This window comes from Perna viridis, chromosome 1, assembly GCF_037379345.1.
Source record: "Perna viridis isolate PV_CMFRI_1.1 ecotype Kerala chromosome 1, ASM3737934v1, whole genome shotgun sequence".
Taxonomy (NCBI): domain Eukaryota; kingdom Metazoa; phylum Mollusca; class Bivalvia; order Mytilida; family Mytilidae; genus Perna; species Perna viridis.
This window is the reverse complement of record NC_142445.1, coordinates 60,961,161-60,979,249: the sequence shown is the minus strand read 5'-3', so window position 1 is coordinate 60,979,249 and position 18,089 is coordinate 60,961,161. Positions and strand designations below refer to the sequence as shown.

Here is an 18,089-nt window from a genome sequence, read left to right as displayed (position 1 = left end):
GTGTAGAATAAAAATTATCTCCGAGTTATAACCTTTCTCGCTGGGGGAGGCATACACTTTATTATGCTGTGGAAATTTGTTTACAATTATTCAAACAGTACATGGATACTGTTTAAGGCTACACGATTACCTCTATAAATTAACAGAATTTTGATGAACTGTTAAATTTTCTGCCTGCTCGTAACCAAACATATCGAAACAAGAAACCATAACAGCACCGAGAGATTCTACCATGTGCGATACAAGGAATGAAACCATGGTGTTTAAAGCGGTTTTGAATTCTGCAATACTGCGAATTTCAGTAAATAATATGTGATATCATTTTAAGTTCGGGAAGCCTGAAGGTGTAAAACCACTATTGAAAGTCCCATTACTTTCTATGTTGCATTAAGGAATTTTCAAGGTCCCAATCTTTTTTAAAGTTTGTTTAAATGAACTTTAACAGGTTTTATCATAGAAAGACTCTCCCATAAAATTTGAAGCATACCTTTAATAGCTTCTAAGAAAGAACGGTGAAGTGAAAGTAGACAGGTACTAAAAATACTACTTTCCTTTTGGAAATTTGACAAATAAATGGGCTTAAGATCTAGACTCTAACAAATTTTTATCTACATCAGAGTTCAAAACTGTTGTATTCAGTGTGTATCTGACACGATGAGCTTTCAGATGATACCCAGTTTGCATATACTGGCTAAATCACAAAAAAATATACAATGCATCCTAGGAACTACTTTACTTTTTACGGACTACTTTCAGCGACTGGTTACCCTTAATAGTGGTATTATACCTGAACACTGGGCTGGTGAATACTGTCGGGAATTTTATTCACTCACAAGCAGTGGCATCGACCCGATGGTTATCAAACACTTCATTATTAATAATATTAAATCGCAAAGTGTGGTTAGTATGGCGCGGTATTAGCGTCAAAAATAAAAAGTTCTGCCTAGCCTAAAGTAAAGTTATGTCTAGCCAAAGGTATTTATGCATAGTCTAAAATAATTATGCCTAGACAGTATTTTATTAATTGACCAATCAGAACGTGCTTAACATCCAGGCTTCGTGGAATATTAATCAAGGGAGATAACTACACACCTATTTCCTGTCGTGGTTATTAAGAAAGGTAAATATATAATAATGTCTTCCAAGAAATTTATCCGATCCTGATATATTTTATTACCCTTAAAAGCTCTTCATATATGTAAAATTATATTTACCTTCCTCAATAACCACAACAGGAAATAGGATGGTTATCTCCCTTGATTAATATTCCAAGAAGCCTGGATGTTCTGATTGGTCAATTAATACAATTGTGTCTAGCATAATTATTTTGGGTTAGGCATAATCTTCTTTTTGCCCAGGCATAAATAGTTTTGGCTAGGCATAGCTTTATTTTAGGCTAGGCAAAACTTTTTATTTTTGACGCTAATACCGCGCCATAGGTATGCTCTTTTGTTAAGATCATCATCTAAATACAATAACTATGTACAATAAGGATATCGAAATAGAAAGCCAAATTTAGCACCGTGAGGTCCTACCATGTGTCATGTCGAGATTGAATTTAATTGACGAGACTGTTCCAGGGCATGACAGACACTGTCAGGAATTTCTCTAAGGTTGTAAAATCTGCGAACACAAAATTCGGAAATAATAGTTGCTGTCCTGCTAAAGTCAACTTTCGACCAAATGTTAGACAGCAAAATTCTCAGTGTTACAACTCCAGGACTAGTATCGACTGAATTATCTTTCTTATTACAGTAAAGTCCTAACCCCTGTAAAACGTGTGGATTTGTCGTATGATTTATAAACTTTCCATGGTTGTTTTTTTTAAACCCGTTATTTTCCATGTCCACCGAAGATCAATCATTCTTTGGTTCGTTGAAAGCAGATAGTTTCTTTTACCAAGTCACATTATCGTGAATTTGTCTATTCGAATTCATATTTTTATCTGTTTGCGTGATGTTTTAAAAAAGTTTCACCAATTTCGATACAACTGTCTAAATATCAACTTTTGATTTTACTATCTTCTTAAACGACTTCTGATTACAAAGAGTAATGAAAAAGTAGCACCAATGAGCTGAAATGAACAGATACGACATAAGTGCATATACAACATGAAATTTCGCCCAAAAAATGTAATTAAGGTCGTGTTGGACCACTGCGGCAAGTAAATCGCACTAAAAGCCTGTTCCGATTCATTGTGATGTGAATGACGAACGAGTGAATATTGCGTGTATTGCATTGTAGATTGGTACTGAGTCAAATAAAGCTGTTGTCGTTTAGAGGACGACCATTAGATTCTTGAGAGGACTGGAATTTGTTTTCAGGTCACAAATTTTATTTCCAGCTTGGTGCAAGTCAGATTACATGTATTTATTTTCATCAGAACCTTGGCTAGATTATCTATTTTCCATACGCATAAAAGTCTTTTTTTCTATGAAAGCTTAAATGTGCATACAAAAATATGTGGTTAGGGTTCTATATCAAAGCATGTGTTACTTTTTATGTTTATTAGTAAAGACATTATTAAATAAAGTTCATTCTCTATGATACAAAGCATAGTCTCTACTTCATCTGACAGGTGGCATTCCTGGACCTGAAATATGTCCCAAATTTAACGGGAAATGTTGCCAGGGACTTTTTAGGGGACAGATTCGCAAATCCAAAATATATATGGCTGAAATCTACAATTGCAATATTCAACTACACATTACCTCAGTTAATTCATTTACATACAGAGGATTCCACTTAATTGCATACCTGATTATTGCATTTTCAAGAATCTAATCACTTCCCATAAAAATTCCCTGTAATTGCATAGGTCTAAACGGACATTTATGTTTATTGTATATTTTTTTCCAAAATGTTATAAAAATTGACACTTTAAGGCCTTAAACAGACATGCAGGTATTTTTACAATTACCCAATTAAAATGTGTAGCTAATCCAACTGTTTGATTTTATGATTTTATAGACCAATTAGTCAAAAAGCCATATAACTTTATTTCTTTGTTTCTAATTACATTATGTCGGTTTACCAATGCCCTAGAGTTGTTTCTATAGGAACAGGGAGAGGTATAGGAGAATAAGACCATTTCACCATACCAAATTCAGCATTCCTGATAATAGCATATTCCTGTTAATTGCATTTTTTTTCTGACCAAGGAGTTAAATATATACATGTATAATCATATTTAACTCCTTGTTCTGACAAATTGGGTACGCGAGTCAATGGAATCCACCGTATTTAATATTGCCACTGGACACTATTAGGGTGTTCTATAAAACTTGTGGAGTATTTAAACATCTATACTTTTCTAATTTATGAAACTATGGTGAGCGTAACGGACCAATTTTTTTTTAAAGGTTTAAAGGTTTTGCGCATGTCAGAATATTTATTTTCAATTTACAAGCCAAGATCAGAATTTTTATCTTCAATGCAATAGCCAATGTCAGAATATTTATTTCCTAGCAATTTGCAAAGTCAGACTATTTATTTTCTGGTATGATGAGGCCAGATTATTTATTTCCTACATGATCAGAGACAAATTATTTATTTTCAAAATCTACCAGGTCCTCATAATAATCTAATGGTCGTCCCTTCAGAATAAAATTGTGATATCTTTGGACTATTAAAAGCTTGTTAACTTGATGCTATAGGTACCATAAACTTTCTTAAATTGCCCTAATATCATAAGAGGGTTGCGAAAACAGTTTAAATATTTACAATTAATCTAGCCAATTTAGTATACGGTACTAGGGAGAAAAGGACAATTATCGGGATTGACAAAGCTTCGTGTCTTATAAGTACCGATAAAACTGCTCTATTAAATCATGGGGCTTTGCGATATGGCAGATAATTTGATTTATCTCAGTGACAAAGGCAATCAATGAAGCCCGAATAAAGTTGATTTGATTTCTCAATATACGTGATTTATTCTTTATTTTCTTACTTGTGGTTTCCTCTCAATTTGAAATGTCAACGTCTAAGAATAAGATTTTTAATTCTTTTCACGGCCATGAATATCAAGAAGTGTATTTCGATGTACATGACACTCGGACATTACGCGGTTTTATTACATCTGCGTGTGAAATTGCTGTTTTTATTTGTACATTTTGTTTCGTGGGAAGGCTGACCGACCTTTTAACTGTGGATTTCTTGTTGCCATTATCTCTGTCCTGAATTTTATGTAGTATTTTAAGCTTTTTCACTCGAACCGATTTTATTTTTTATCGGTTTGATGAATTCATCACCTGTCTTTTGACGTCATGTTTGATCCTGGCTCCAAACTAGGTTCCGACGGATTTTTTTTAATGAAAGATTTTCTGTTACATGAATTTCCCTTCAACTGCAAATGTGCATTACCGGTATATGCAAAGTCCCTTATAGTCCTATATTTAATTCATGATGTATGTTTGTTTCCGATAATGCACGATAGCAGCTCATTCAGAGCAAAAAAAATAGCTTGTCAATGAGATTCCAGCGTGTTTTATAAAGCTTAACGGAACATAATGAAACCAATTGAGCAATTACCGACGCCATACTATATTGATTTTTGACATAAAAATGTTATTACCAACATATATTGTGACATTAAGGGTTATTACTCGGTTATGGAATTATGATCTTATGCGTCAGAAGAAAAACTGTAAATTTCTTTTCAGCATGGAAGTTCTTCTTTGAAATTGATGATTAATAATGTATGTTGTCGGAAATTTATTTATCAAAGAGATTGTCTTACATGCAAAGCTCATCTTTTAGATGTACAAAAACGGTTCCTTTATATTTAGAGCTTTCATTGAAAAAATACAATTTACTGAAGAACTAATATTATAGGGTTATTAAATGGTTATTTTCATATTAATCCTGTATTATGTCCAAGTACAGTGGTATTGGGTTGAGAACACTTGTATTGGCCCGAGGCGAAGCCGAGGGCCAATACCAGTGGTCGAAACCCAATACGACTGTACGAGGACATAATACAGGATTAATATGAAAATAACCATTTTATGATCCCTTTATTAACTGTCGACTTAAAATAACAGGAGTTATCTGTACAAACCTTTAAATACACCTCAGTATGACATATTTCCTAGTGATGACTGTAACACTCCAGATCTCTTGATGCATTTATTCACCCCAACTGTTCTTTTCTATATAGATCTATATCAATATACCAAGTTTGCTGATACCTTCTCAAATTAGGTTTTTAATGCATTCTTTAGCTTTTCCCACGAATTTTATTAATGTGTAGATCATTATACAGTTTTGATTTTTTGTGTGTTAATGTGTTTTTTTTTCACATATAGAACTTAGCCATAAAGTGATCCCTTTATGAAACATACATGTAGATCAATTAAATGTATGAAAAAAAGACATATTCTATAGTCTGTTTCAAACAAAATGGCGGACAAGTTTAACTTTTATACAGGGCCAGAATTAATACAGGGCAATTGCCCTGTATAAATTATGGTTGCTAAAACCTCCTGTTGTATTAAAGGGGCAATTTACATTGTATTTTAAGTCATCAGTTAATAATGTTATTTATTTTTAGTAATCATATCGAAGTTTTTTTGTCGGTAAAACAGATGTTTACTATTTACTGAATATTACGCTTTCTGTATAAATAAGGATCTAAAAATCTCAAAAGAAATATTTTTGTTCTCATACCTTTGCCATAGTCGGTAAGATGCCCGATAACTCCCCAGTGTCCTTAAAGGCGTGAGGGTTATGACATGTCAGCTCTATTGTGATAGGTTATACTGGGACACGTATCCTCAAACACGTGAAAGGCCGCCAATATCAAAGGAGGTGAAAAGTTTCAAATTATTCCGAAATCTCCATGCTTTGACCAAATAGGACTAATCTTGTCAGCTGAAACAAGTTTTGTTTAATGCCAAATCATTAAACAGTGTTTCTTAACGGTGGCATAATTATATTAGACATTAATTAGAAAGGGACGCGATAGAAAAGAACGACCAGAATTCGATTATCAAGGGACGAAACCGATAGAAATGGGTGTCTAAGTCAACAAAAAAGGTATTTAAAGCCAATATTAAGTTCCGACACTAATAACTTATGTGATCACCAATTTACTTAGTTACGAAGGAGATATTTTAAAGACAGAACCACGTGATTTACTATTTGTTGATTTAATAGTTCTTGTAACTTTGACAAATGTTAAACTCATGTTAAAAATGTTTGTGTTTCCAATGACGTTATCTGTGCCATTTGATATGAATGTTTTGACTATAAGTCTTGGCTTGTTACCACTATCTAGATATGACTGCATTTGGTCTTCGCTAGTATCGCATTATTGATAGAGCATACCTATATTCGTTCACAATCAATTTGTTAACACTTGTGACACATACACTTTATTCTTAAATAGCTTAACTTTATTAGATTTTCATAAATGATCAATTTTAGGTAATTGCAGTAACGTATATCATTTATGCTGAGGTGAAAACATTTCAAAATTTGTTCAATATTATTTTCAGTCTATAATATATTTGAATCAGCCCACTGGAATTTTGTTCTCGCTTTTATGTTAAGATAAAAGAAAATATTCCTGTGTGTTGATTAAGGAACTATGTCTAGACAGAAGCCGTAATTGGTTACAGGCCAGCAAGAACGCTGGGAGATATTACTCTAACAAATTGTGCCTTTCATAGACATTTTTTCTTTTATGGTCTTCGATCTTGAAACTTAATAATAAAATAACAAATTTTAGAAGTCTCGCTTAGTATCACCTAACAAAGCCGGCCAATACAGACATATCACATGAGATTTGAATGATGAATATTTTATTTCAGGAAATATCAAAGACGGTATTCAGCGTTAAGACCGTCTTATGTTATGAAACCGAAAGAATACAGTTTTTTTTTTAAATTTCCCTTTCCAGTTTCTTTTTATCCTTCTGAATTTACTTCAGCCTCTGTTGAAACGACCTATTTCGGTAGAAATCAGTTTATAAAAAATGTAAATGCGTCTTGCTCATACACACATTCTGTTGATTATCTGGGTCAGATTTCATTCAAATCCGATGAATTACATAAAGAAAGCACAAACTTAGTGGCAGATATGCAGACATACGGATTAGAAAGAAACTACACGCGCCCTGGAAAAGGGGAATGTTATAAATTTAAGATTTAAGCGTTTGGGGTGGGGGGGGGTGGGGGGTGGGGTGGTATGTCAAAGTGCTTCAAAATCATAATGTTATTCTGATTCACGTGTTTGACTATACCCTGCAATAGCCCTAGATATCTTATTCCAACTTTATGCTGAAAACCGCTATACATGGATTGCTACGGATTATTCAATCAACTGAACTTTTCTTTGAGCAAACACAGACGAAACTTCGAATTAAATGTATTTTTCAGAAATTTATTTAACTATTTTTTATTTGTGGACTCTCTTGCTTTAAATTTTACACGCTTTCTCAGCTTTATAGGTTTCAACATGTGACTCCACAAACACGTGTTTCTGGTGATTGATGTCAATTTTGATCTGCTATACTAATTGTTAAAAAAATCAAGCAATGTTCATCTTCGCTCTCGCAACAATAAAAAAAACACACACAAATCACAACACAACAATTACCATTAAAACGCTGTACACATATGAAGAAAACCAAAACACTCCCTATTAAAGCCATCATTTTTTATATTTTATGGCCCAACTTAAAATGACTGAGTGGCAACACAGTATAACTAGAATAGTAGAGCTTGCTTATCTCTCATTGCCCCAAAAATATAAAAAATACGGATTGTTCAATTTAATTTTTACTAACTACATCTGTCATTGGTTTCAATATGTAAATATTGGAAAAAAATTATATCGTAGCGACAAAATTGAAAGGATTGTTCATAGGGGTCGAGGTCAAAAATCGAAACAAAAATAATCTTTACTCACAAAGTATTGAACAGTACAATTACGTATAAAGATCATTGAAACAAGTCACCAAAAAGCTACATGTAAAACATAGCAAAATCAGCAGAAGTGATACCTGGTGCTTCAAAATTGAATAAGTAAAATCCGACAAAATGGTATTCCAGTTTCTTTTTATCCTTCTGAATTTACTTCAGCCTCTATTGAAACAACATATTTTCAGCTCTAAAATTATCTCCCTTCTACCTGTTAATTGCACACAGTGAGTGTGTTTCGAAGAAACTGACCCTCTAATGTTTTGTAATGCCAATCGTGAAGGGATATACAATTTGTAATTTAAAATAATGTATTCCATTGTTTTCCATAGACCCTTTAAACACTCCCCGCAATATTTTACTACATATATTGAGGTACGGTTTTCAAACCAACTCATGATAAAATAAGCTGGTAATTTCATACCACAGATGTGCTGCATATGATATAAGCTGGTAATCACATACCACAGGTGTTGCATATGATATCAGCTGGTAATCACATATCACAGGTGTTACATATGATATCAGCTGGTAATCGTATATCACAGGTGTGTTGCGTATATCAGCTGGTAACCACATACCAAAGATGTGTTGCATGACCTTTTGAGGTCTCACTAACCACTTCTAACGTTTCCATTACTTTAAAGTTAAAAAAGTAATTTTCAAAGTTTCACTGTGAATTCCCAGGACTAATGACATCTTAAAGTTGCATACCATTACGAAGGTTGGAAGATAAGGCTTCCAAAATCATTATGCTAATGATACGATGATTATAGAAATTCTTCGCAAAATTTACTTGCATAAATAATACTGAAAATCCACATTTTTACCTTTTCTGCTAACTGACAGCATGGAAGCAAATTACTCACACATGTAAACAATATTCATACACTTTTGTACTTAATTACATATATGATTTTAAAGTACACATTATATGCTTTATTTTGACTACTTTTAATCATAATACACACAAATAATGCACTTACAATGGATATATCTAGGTTCAGTGTGTTTTGGTACTACATAGAGGGGGGTGGCCATTTGACCCGGAAGTGGTTAGTGAGACCTGAACTGATCTATGTTTATGGAACTTGTACCAAAGACACTGCTGATAAGCTACATCTTATAACAAAAAAAAAGATATACTAATACATGTATCATCTATTTCCTGCATCGAATGTTTCTGAAATGTAACCATATATGTATTTTAAAAATCCAATTAACCTATGGCTTACTCAGATTTTCGTTGATATTTTTTTTTTACTTAAAACCTCTTGTGAGCTAAAACAAACTGTGTAAAACATTGCAAAGTATCATCATGGAAAGATATTGTGGCCACCACTAGGCCATATAGTGAGGGAAAATGTATGGGAAGAAAATAACATCAACTTACTTGAAACAAAGTTCAAATATCCACCACGATTTTCAAAGTAGTTATGAGTGGAAAATTATGAGTATTTTATACAACAAGTAGACTTCAAACTTATATAATACAATGTTAAACGTTTCAAAGGTCACTTTATTTGTGCATTTCATAATTATTATTTTATGTGTTATAACATACAAACGTTTTGATCTACTATAATTAATAACACGGGTTATGTTGCTGTTCTACAGAATGTGTCTTTTTTAAGCAATGTTTTATATGAGTAATCATTTGTTATGTTAAAAGAAAATAAATACCCGGATGCCAGCATAAATTAAGAAAAAAAATCCTTTTTGAAGTATCAAATTCATGTTAATACAAAATATTTCTAAATGTGTTCACTCGTAAAAACAAATGTTTTCTTTTTTATTTCTAAAAGAAGTTTCAGACAAAGAAACTTAAAAATAATCAGACTGAAAAGCGTTGTTAATACTATAATGAGAAAAAAAACCGAATCCTTCACATTTATTTTAATTATATAGCATGTATAGTTATGTTATCGACTCTTATGACATAGTGTATATCAACAGGCCACAGCGCTGTAATGTCTGCCAAAAATATTCTGACATATTTCTTGACACATTCTGAAGAACAATAACAAACCCAAAATAGAAAGGCCTCAACTATGTAATGCTCTTCAACCCGTGACTGTTCGTACACAATCGCAGATTCACCAGCAAAACATAACACTCTAAAATTATTATACATGTATTCAATAATCAAATACAGTACAAATCATGCATTATACAATCACTGTAACTCTTAGGAGTGCATAAAATTGATTAATAAAATCTAAATCGATGTGTTTACATATGCTATTGTGAACAATCAAAGGTTTTATAGGTATATAATGATAAAGAACGAGCTGAATCTTAAACTAGTAACAGAGTTCTAACATTCAAATGACTTTCACTTTTACCAACGCGCAGAAAACCCTTCCGACTTAATTATTTTGTTTTCAAAAGCAACATTATTTAAATATCATCAAGATCTTAACTAGGTATAGGAATCATGAAGGGCATACTCCTACCTTTAAAAAATACTACACATATAAATAAAAAAATAAAACGTACATTGTGTAGTAGATAATCTTACTATAACCCGGAAGACTATCAGAAAAAAGTTCAAAATTCGAGATTAGCACCCTACTAACTAGCATATTTACCAAAGATCTTTCTTTTTACATGCGGTACGTTCTGATTTGTGGCTTACAGCATAGTACAAAAAATAGTATATAAATGTTTATGGGGCCTAGCCGGTTACAGAAAGGGTCATTGCGTATAGAAAAAAAACGGTAGTCAATTCACACATACTGGATAAAAAAAGTAGCTGTTTAAATGATGTATGCTTGGTAGTTTTTGTCGGTGCTGAAAACTACATTTAGTTCACAGCAATTTTTTTTTCGGTTTAGTGGAACATTTATGTGACTGCTGTCATGCCATGAGCAGACATATAATTAGATTCACAGCAGTGATCACTGACGGTAACATAAGGTTATAAGTAAATTAAAGAAACATTTGAACAAGCAATAAGCATTGATTGCATAAAATTGTGTAATTTTGGACTTATCGATGCTTGGTTAACCCGTTTTTAATCACATTTGTATCATTCTTCATAAGATATTATCCAAGTAAAGCAATGACATTGTCACATTGGTATAATGCATACCAATCTGCAAAATTCGTTCCGTTCATTTGGGATGTTCCTCTTGCATTAAACCGGACCTACTCAACCTTTCTCGTTACACAATAACCTAGTATGCATGAAGCGGAAGAATGTATCAGGAATGTAGGCGATCCGACTCTAAAATTACAGTTCAACTACTTGATTGTCTGACCATTTCTTTTTCCTTAACTCCTCTCTTAATTCGCGCAAAAATTATCGGGAGTATTTTTAGTAGTACCGAACTAAAAAAGTAACATAACCTACTTTCATTCACGAATCACTACATTTCAAGCCAACAATTTCTCTCTGCATCTGAGGTTATTTTCTGTTAGTGTGTGTGTGTGTAGCGGAAATTGCCGAGTAGTTCTGATAGTACTGCCATGTTAAACTTTGGATGTTGAATGGGGTTGGAAGGATTTAGTATAACTTCCGCCAAATCAAGTTTACATAGAGTTCGTTGATATAAAGTAAAGAAATATGAACGATTCGTTGTATACCTTTTTGAATAATATGCTAATATTGCAACTTGTCTAGATAATTCTTTGTCACCATCTTCTTATTATTCGTCAATTACAGAAAATTACTTTGTATCCTATAAGATTTTCGATGTTACTCCTTGTTTTGATCGGTAAGTTATTTGTAAACAAAACATGAAAAAATAGTCTCGCAATCAGTACTAGACTGAAAGTGAGCAGAGAAAATAAAGAAATAACTAATAAAACAAGTGGAGATGTTGCCCAAAATTTTAATTTTACTCTCGAACTGAGCATGCAAAAGACCAACAGACCAACACAACATTTTTTCTGCTGAAGTTTGATAAAATGACTGACATGGGCTGTCAAATTTCTGGTGCCTTGATTCACAAAACAAAACAAAACACAAAATAAAAACAAATCAAAACAAACAAGAAAAAAAACAACAAAAAATGGGTTACATTCACATAAAAATCTAAGTTGAGTATAATTATGCCATTCCGATTAATTCATCTCTTGCTCTTCATTTATTACGAGAAGTATGACAAAATATGAAAAAAAATTATGAATTGTTTTATTTAATCGGTGTCTTTATCATCGGCTTCGTGACTTATATTCTATATATTTAACATCTTTGAAATTGGCCAGACTTGAAACCTTAGAGATGTCCGCATCGAGTAGTTCGGAATAAACGTTGCGTCCATCGGAAATCTTTATAGGTAGATCTAATGCCCTTGGCAGTCTTCTACGCCAATAGAACTAACAGGTTTTTTTTGCAAAGGGAAATGGTTTAATCTGTAATTTGTCCGACCAATGAACAATATGATTCATTTGATCAACCCCAAGGGACAGTTGCTGCACGAACTATGATAAACAAATGCTTTTATGGTGTATCTTACAAAAGCAACAAGAAATGGACTATATCGATTCCCTGGATTAGTAGGACATGGCCTGAGTTAGCTATGTCATAATAAATTAATGGATATTGATCTATTTTACCTTAGAGTATAAAGTTTTATATATTAATTGCCCAATTTAAATTCAAACGACTCCATTTTTATCCTTTTTAGCAAAAGTTGATGACGTCAATAGAATACTCTTCGGAGAATTGCTATTCAATATCAATTTATCAGATGTATTAAGTAAATTTTGTTAGATGTAAACAATTGTCTGCACTATTATTATTGTCATGCCTTCATTAAGTTAATCGACTGATTGTGTAATTTTTGTTCTTGAATTTTTTTTCGTGGTTTCAAATAACTGATTTAAAACATCTTTGTGCCGATTAATGTACGTCATGTTGTGTCTCTAAGCTTTACCAAAATAAGGTCGTCTTCCCGGAAGTGACGTCTTAATCGTCCGTATGTTTATATGCAATATAAGGTCTACTGTTGGAGATTATACTAAAAAGATTTCAAGAAACTGACATGTATGATTATAAAAGATGTAAGCGCACAAAGGTCATGTTTTAAAACGATGTCAATAAAAAGAATCTCTAGTGTTACCACAGTAAGGCTGGGAAAAAGGGTAACGTTTCAAAATGAAGTTTTTAACTCTGACTTATCTGTCATATATCAAACATAATATCCGGGCAAAACGCGTTACTTAAAAAAAAGGGCCATTGGCATGCAACAACAGAAATAGAGCAAAAATAGAAACCAGATGTACTACAACCCACTCGACCATATCTTATGAACTTGACATTAGGTTCGGTACATAAATTTATCCAATAGTTATAAATACTTATATTGAAAGATCAAAATCTATAAAATTATACGATCATAAATCTTGTTTTAGCTATATTAATAGCGCATACTTAGAGGCAAACCTAAAAAAAATAGATGGGTAACAATGACAATTGCATAGTTCACGGTTTCTAGATATGAACAATACATAATTTTTCTAACAAAACAATGATTTTCACGATATTCTTATACACAGTGTAACTATCACATTATTATTTGAATACAGAATTTGAAATAAAAATTACATTTTCCATGGCCCAGTTGTTCAAATGATAAACGTTATCCACTGGATAAGCAAAGTACAATTTATACAAGTTAAAAACACTCACGGAATAAATATTCATCCAACTGATAATTTTTTTTTTTTTGAAAAACTGAACCTTGGTGGCTTATCTTAAAATACGTTAGCAACCTTCGAAGGTGTCATATTAAGTACTATTAAAAAAAAAAACATTTTGAGAATGTCATCGTTGATAAGCACAGTTTAAGTGAGCTGTAGCCTCTCAATGTGACGGTAAATTAATTGTAGAAGTTCCAGAATCGCCTAGAAACAGTTTTTGTTCTAGGAGAGTTGACTAAGATATCTCATACCATTATTAATAATTTAGCTTTGAAATAATCTTTAAAAAAATTACAAGTTTTAGCCAAATAGCTAAAACAGAACGGTATCTAAATATTGAATCAACGAGAGACATTAAAACCGATAACAGTTTATAACAAAATGTAAAAGACAATTCAGACATCTTTTCATGCATGATCCCTAGAAATTCTCCTAAAATACATCTTATTTGAAGTGAATTTGTGAATAAATATTTAAAAGAATCCTACTTGTGTCTACAGAGGTGTCCATGAAAATATTTTTGGATATAAAAGAATTTAGAATGAAAAAAAAATTGAAACGAGAACTTTGGTACATTATATTCGTCCCCTGCCAGTTTTATGTGCATAGAATTTGTTGAAATTCTCTGTAATAATCGGAACAGGAATTGCCAACGTCAAAACACCCGTAATTGCGCATATACTACCAATAATCTTGCCCAACGGTCCGACTGGAACCTTATCTCCATACCCGACTGTACACATGGTTATAACTGCCCACCAAAATCCATCTGGAATGCTTGAAATTTGTGAGTTCTTCAATCCATGTTCTGCATAGAAAATTGCACTCGAAAACAACAAAATACACACAAACATTGCAATAAGAAATAATAGAAGACCTTTAATGCTGGCTTTGAAAGTCAAAATAAGAACTTGCAAGCCGGCGGAATGTTTCGTTAACTTGAATATCCTTATCAATCTGAATACCCTCAGAAAGGCAAGAGAGGCCGCAGAAGATTCACCGCCACCATTTGTACAACTTTCCATCGAAATCATATTGCCAAGTTGAACGTAGTATGGAACAATAGCGGCGACATCGATCCAGTTTTTGAAGTCTTTGAAATAAGTTATCCGACTTGGACAAGAGATTAGCCTTAATATTACTTCCCATGTGAACCAAATAGTGCACAACGTCTCAAGTATAAAGAAGGGCTCTAAGTAGTTTGGTTCGCCATCCTTGCATTCCTCATTAGGTAGACTTGGTATTGTTTCAACACAGAACAAAACAATAGATAATAATGTCACCACGACAGATATAAGGGCTATCACATAAGCTGATATACTGGTTTCTGGATACTCCATGAGCATCCATATTTTTTTCTGCCACAATCTATTTGGAAGAACGGTTTTCTCTATTATATAACCTTCTTCGGACTTGTATTCATCTACTACTTCCTTTTCAATTTCGTAGAAGTCGAGTTCACGTAAAAATATATCATCAGGCACTGGTTCCGGTCTTCTCAATTTTCCCCCGTATTTGTAATAATTAAAAATAGACTCAAAAGTGGGTCTGTGTCGATCAAAGAAATACTCGTTTCGCCTTTTGTCAAAATATTTTAATCTTTTTCGAGGACTGCCTAACAAAGTTGTTGGGTGTTTGTTCAAAACGGAAGCCCATAATTCGTAATACATCCCGCTAACATTGATAGTGATCCTTTCACATGTCTGCAGTTTACAAGAATGTGGTTGGTCACTTTTATTTCCACAACAAGTTTGTAAATATACAAGTAATTCCGATTCATCATCTTCATCCATAGATGCACGCGGTGCACCTTTTGATGAATCCTGGGATTGAAATAACCAGAGGTCGCCATCTAGGTCATTCATCCGGTCAGGTCGACTCACTGGTCGCCGATACCGAGACTGGTTCATCAACGAAACAACAGCCATTTTTGTGATGATGTATTAACTAACTTATTCTACATGGGTGAACTAGTCGAAATATGCCTTTCAGATCTGTTTAATCAGATGTCTTTTATCAAATGATTAAAAATGTATTTGCCCATACCAATATACAAAGTTGATGGCTCCTTATTGAATAATTATCATCCAAGATATAATGATTTGTTGACTTCATTCCACAAACAAGAACTGGCATTGAAAGCCACTGAATGGAAACAAAAGTAGTCCTTAGTTGAATACTATAGAGAAGTGAATGGCGAATAGCATGATCGATGAAAACTCTTCATTTCATATTAGGCAGTACTTATGGGAGTATTAGGAATTGTCTCCTTTGGAAGTTGTTTCCAATGAAATATTAACACACACGCTTCGTTGTAAAACACGTTTCAGTTATCCCCATAAGTTAAAATATTTATTGCTTACTTAGAAAAAAATGAAGAACCACTGTTGCTTTCACACAGACCGTGAACTCTCTATAATTTATTAAATACTATACAGTCGGCGTTGGTTGCGAGTACAAGCACATTCCTTGTCTTTTCCATTTTCCACCTAAGCACGAAGTAATTAGTAATATTTCCACAGTTCTGTTGACTTCCTATTGAGCTGTTATTTGATGGTTATTAATTATTTAAACCGCATCTAGCAGAGTTTAAGTCATTTACAACAACTGGTATGAAACGTTCCATAACGTGGCAATAAGAACTTAACTGACGTGAAAATGAGAAAGGATCGAGATAAAATCGTGCCTGTTATAAGACTGGCTGCGGGATCGATACATCTATTTCTGATCAATTCTCAATACAAAAGTAATAAAGATGCAGTTGTACTTGTAAATGAGCATCCAATACAAGTTCTTTTCCCCATGTTTGTTTTATGTCCATAATTGACAATAAATATTTTTGAGTATGTTGACATACATCTGTGTTAATCGGAAATCGATACTACAAAAATCAAAACACCGTTTAAAAGCAAAGGTTTCTAAAAACCAGGCTGGGCAATCCAATAAAGGAAATTAATTCACGTGGGATTTATAATGTCGGTATAGAATCAATTTGTTATATGCATGATTTTTAGAAAATCTTATACTAAGTGTTATATACGTTCAGAGACATGAGTATTTATTTCTAGGCTGATTCATTGTGGAAGAAAACCATCATTTTTCTTATGCTATTGGTTTCCTTAAGACATAGTACCACTGATAACGGGAAGCACACTTTATAACGACGAAAACGGCTAATTCATCATAAAATTTATATCTATAATATTAACTTTGTTATGTAGCAGCATGTTGGACACGAAAGCATTGGTAACCACCATTTTTTGTTTATTAAAAGAAAGAAAAAAAAAGGAGCCGATCAAAAAGTTTTATATAAGAAAAGTTAAAGAGAGCATTACAATTCCGAACTTCATTAAAAATTGCCGATCTTAATTCTATGTTTAAGAAAATGATGAATTAAAATTCATATGTAGACTTGAAGACCCGGCTCTACCCTGTATACTAGTGAAAATCTAACTGTAGAACAAAGTAACCAATTAAGTAGCATAAATTTCAGACACTGCCAGTGGTAAAATGATTCATGGTGAAGAAAAACCTACCAAACAAACCATGTTTTTCAGTCTACATATTTACTTTCACAAAACAATAATAATTTCAGCATTCAGATCTGCACTTTTAGAAAATCATACATTCACCTCCCACTAAAATCAACCGAAATGAAACCTAATAAAGAACGATAACGCTGGCAAAGTGCCAAATTCATGTACATTCTATATAATTTTTATCTCAAAAGCGCGCAATAACCAAATGAAAAAGTAAGACCGGTTGTGTAATTAGTAACTGTTTCTGAACAAGAAATTAAAATTGAATTCGGTGGGTTTTTGACAAGTATGAATCACCTTCTGTCTAATTTTTCTAATTGTCAGGTTTTGGTACGTTTGCTCTCAGTTGCCACTAAGTCATTGGTATTTGTTAATCTGACTGTCTGTTCTTTATATCACCACTCAATTTGTCTGTCGTTCAAAATGGTATTTGTTCCTTTAGTTTTGCAACTACACGGAAGGGAAACCCAGTTAATTATCTGTGTTAATCAAAATACTATACTATGGATTGCATCACCACTGAATACAAGTTCTGAATGATGGCATTAACATGTAAAAATATCAAACTTATGATAGAATTAACAGGAAACAAGTCTTTTTCTGAAATATACAAAATGTAGCACATTAGACTAAGGAACATTCGTCTGATAGAGAACATGTTAGTCTAACGAATATTCGTCTAATTCGATAATAGACCCGTCTCATCAGAAGATTTCAGTCCGATTATTCTGCAAGCTCTATAAAACCAACGCTTGTATATTTTTTTTTCTCACTAACCAACAAAGTTAAGAGATTATTCGTCCATTTGTTCCGACACATGTCCATTATGAGCTGCCAGCGTTCTGTCCTTTTTATGTGTTTTTTTTAACCCACATAGACATAATCAATGCTTTTAACGTAGTTCTTAAATTTAAGAAGTTGAAATATTATTTATGCATGCGATCAGAAAAGCTTACCCTCTCGGTGCATCAGATCCATG

The 18,089-nt window shown here is 33.0% G+C and overlaps 1 protein-coding gene and 1 long non-coding RNA gene across 2 annotated transcripts; both read right to left on the bottom strand.

Annotated features, from left to right (window-relative positions):
• Positions 1–1,398: 1,398 nt before the first annotated feature.
• LOC148629682 (uncharacterized) lies at positions 1,399–9,343 on the bottom strand. Its single transcript, XR_015919367.1, has 4 exons — positions 9,316–9,343; positions 5,668–5,871; positions 5,060–5,160; positions 1,399–2,074 (listed from the first exon to the last, which is right to left on the bottom strand). It is a non-coding gene; the product is annotated as an uncharacterized LOC148629682 (long non-coding RNA).
• A 92-nt stretch (positions 9,344–9,435) lies between these two features.
• On the bottom strand, positions 9,436–16,407 carry LOC148629681 (potassium voltage-gated channel subfamily A member 1-like). The gene has a single exon (XM_088555256.1). It carries the CDS (start codon positions 15,497–15,499, stop codon positions 14,147–14,149), a length of 1,353 nt encoding a protein of 450 aa, XP_088411382.1. The 5' UTR covers positions 15,500–16,407; the 3' UTR covers positions 9,436–14,146.
• Between the last annotated feature and the right edge of the window lie 1,682 nt (positions 16,408–18,089).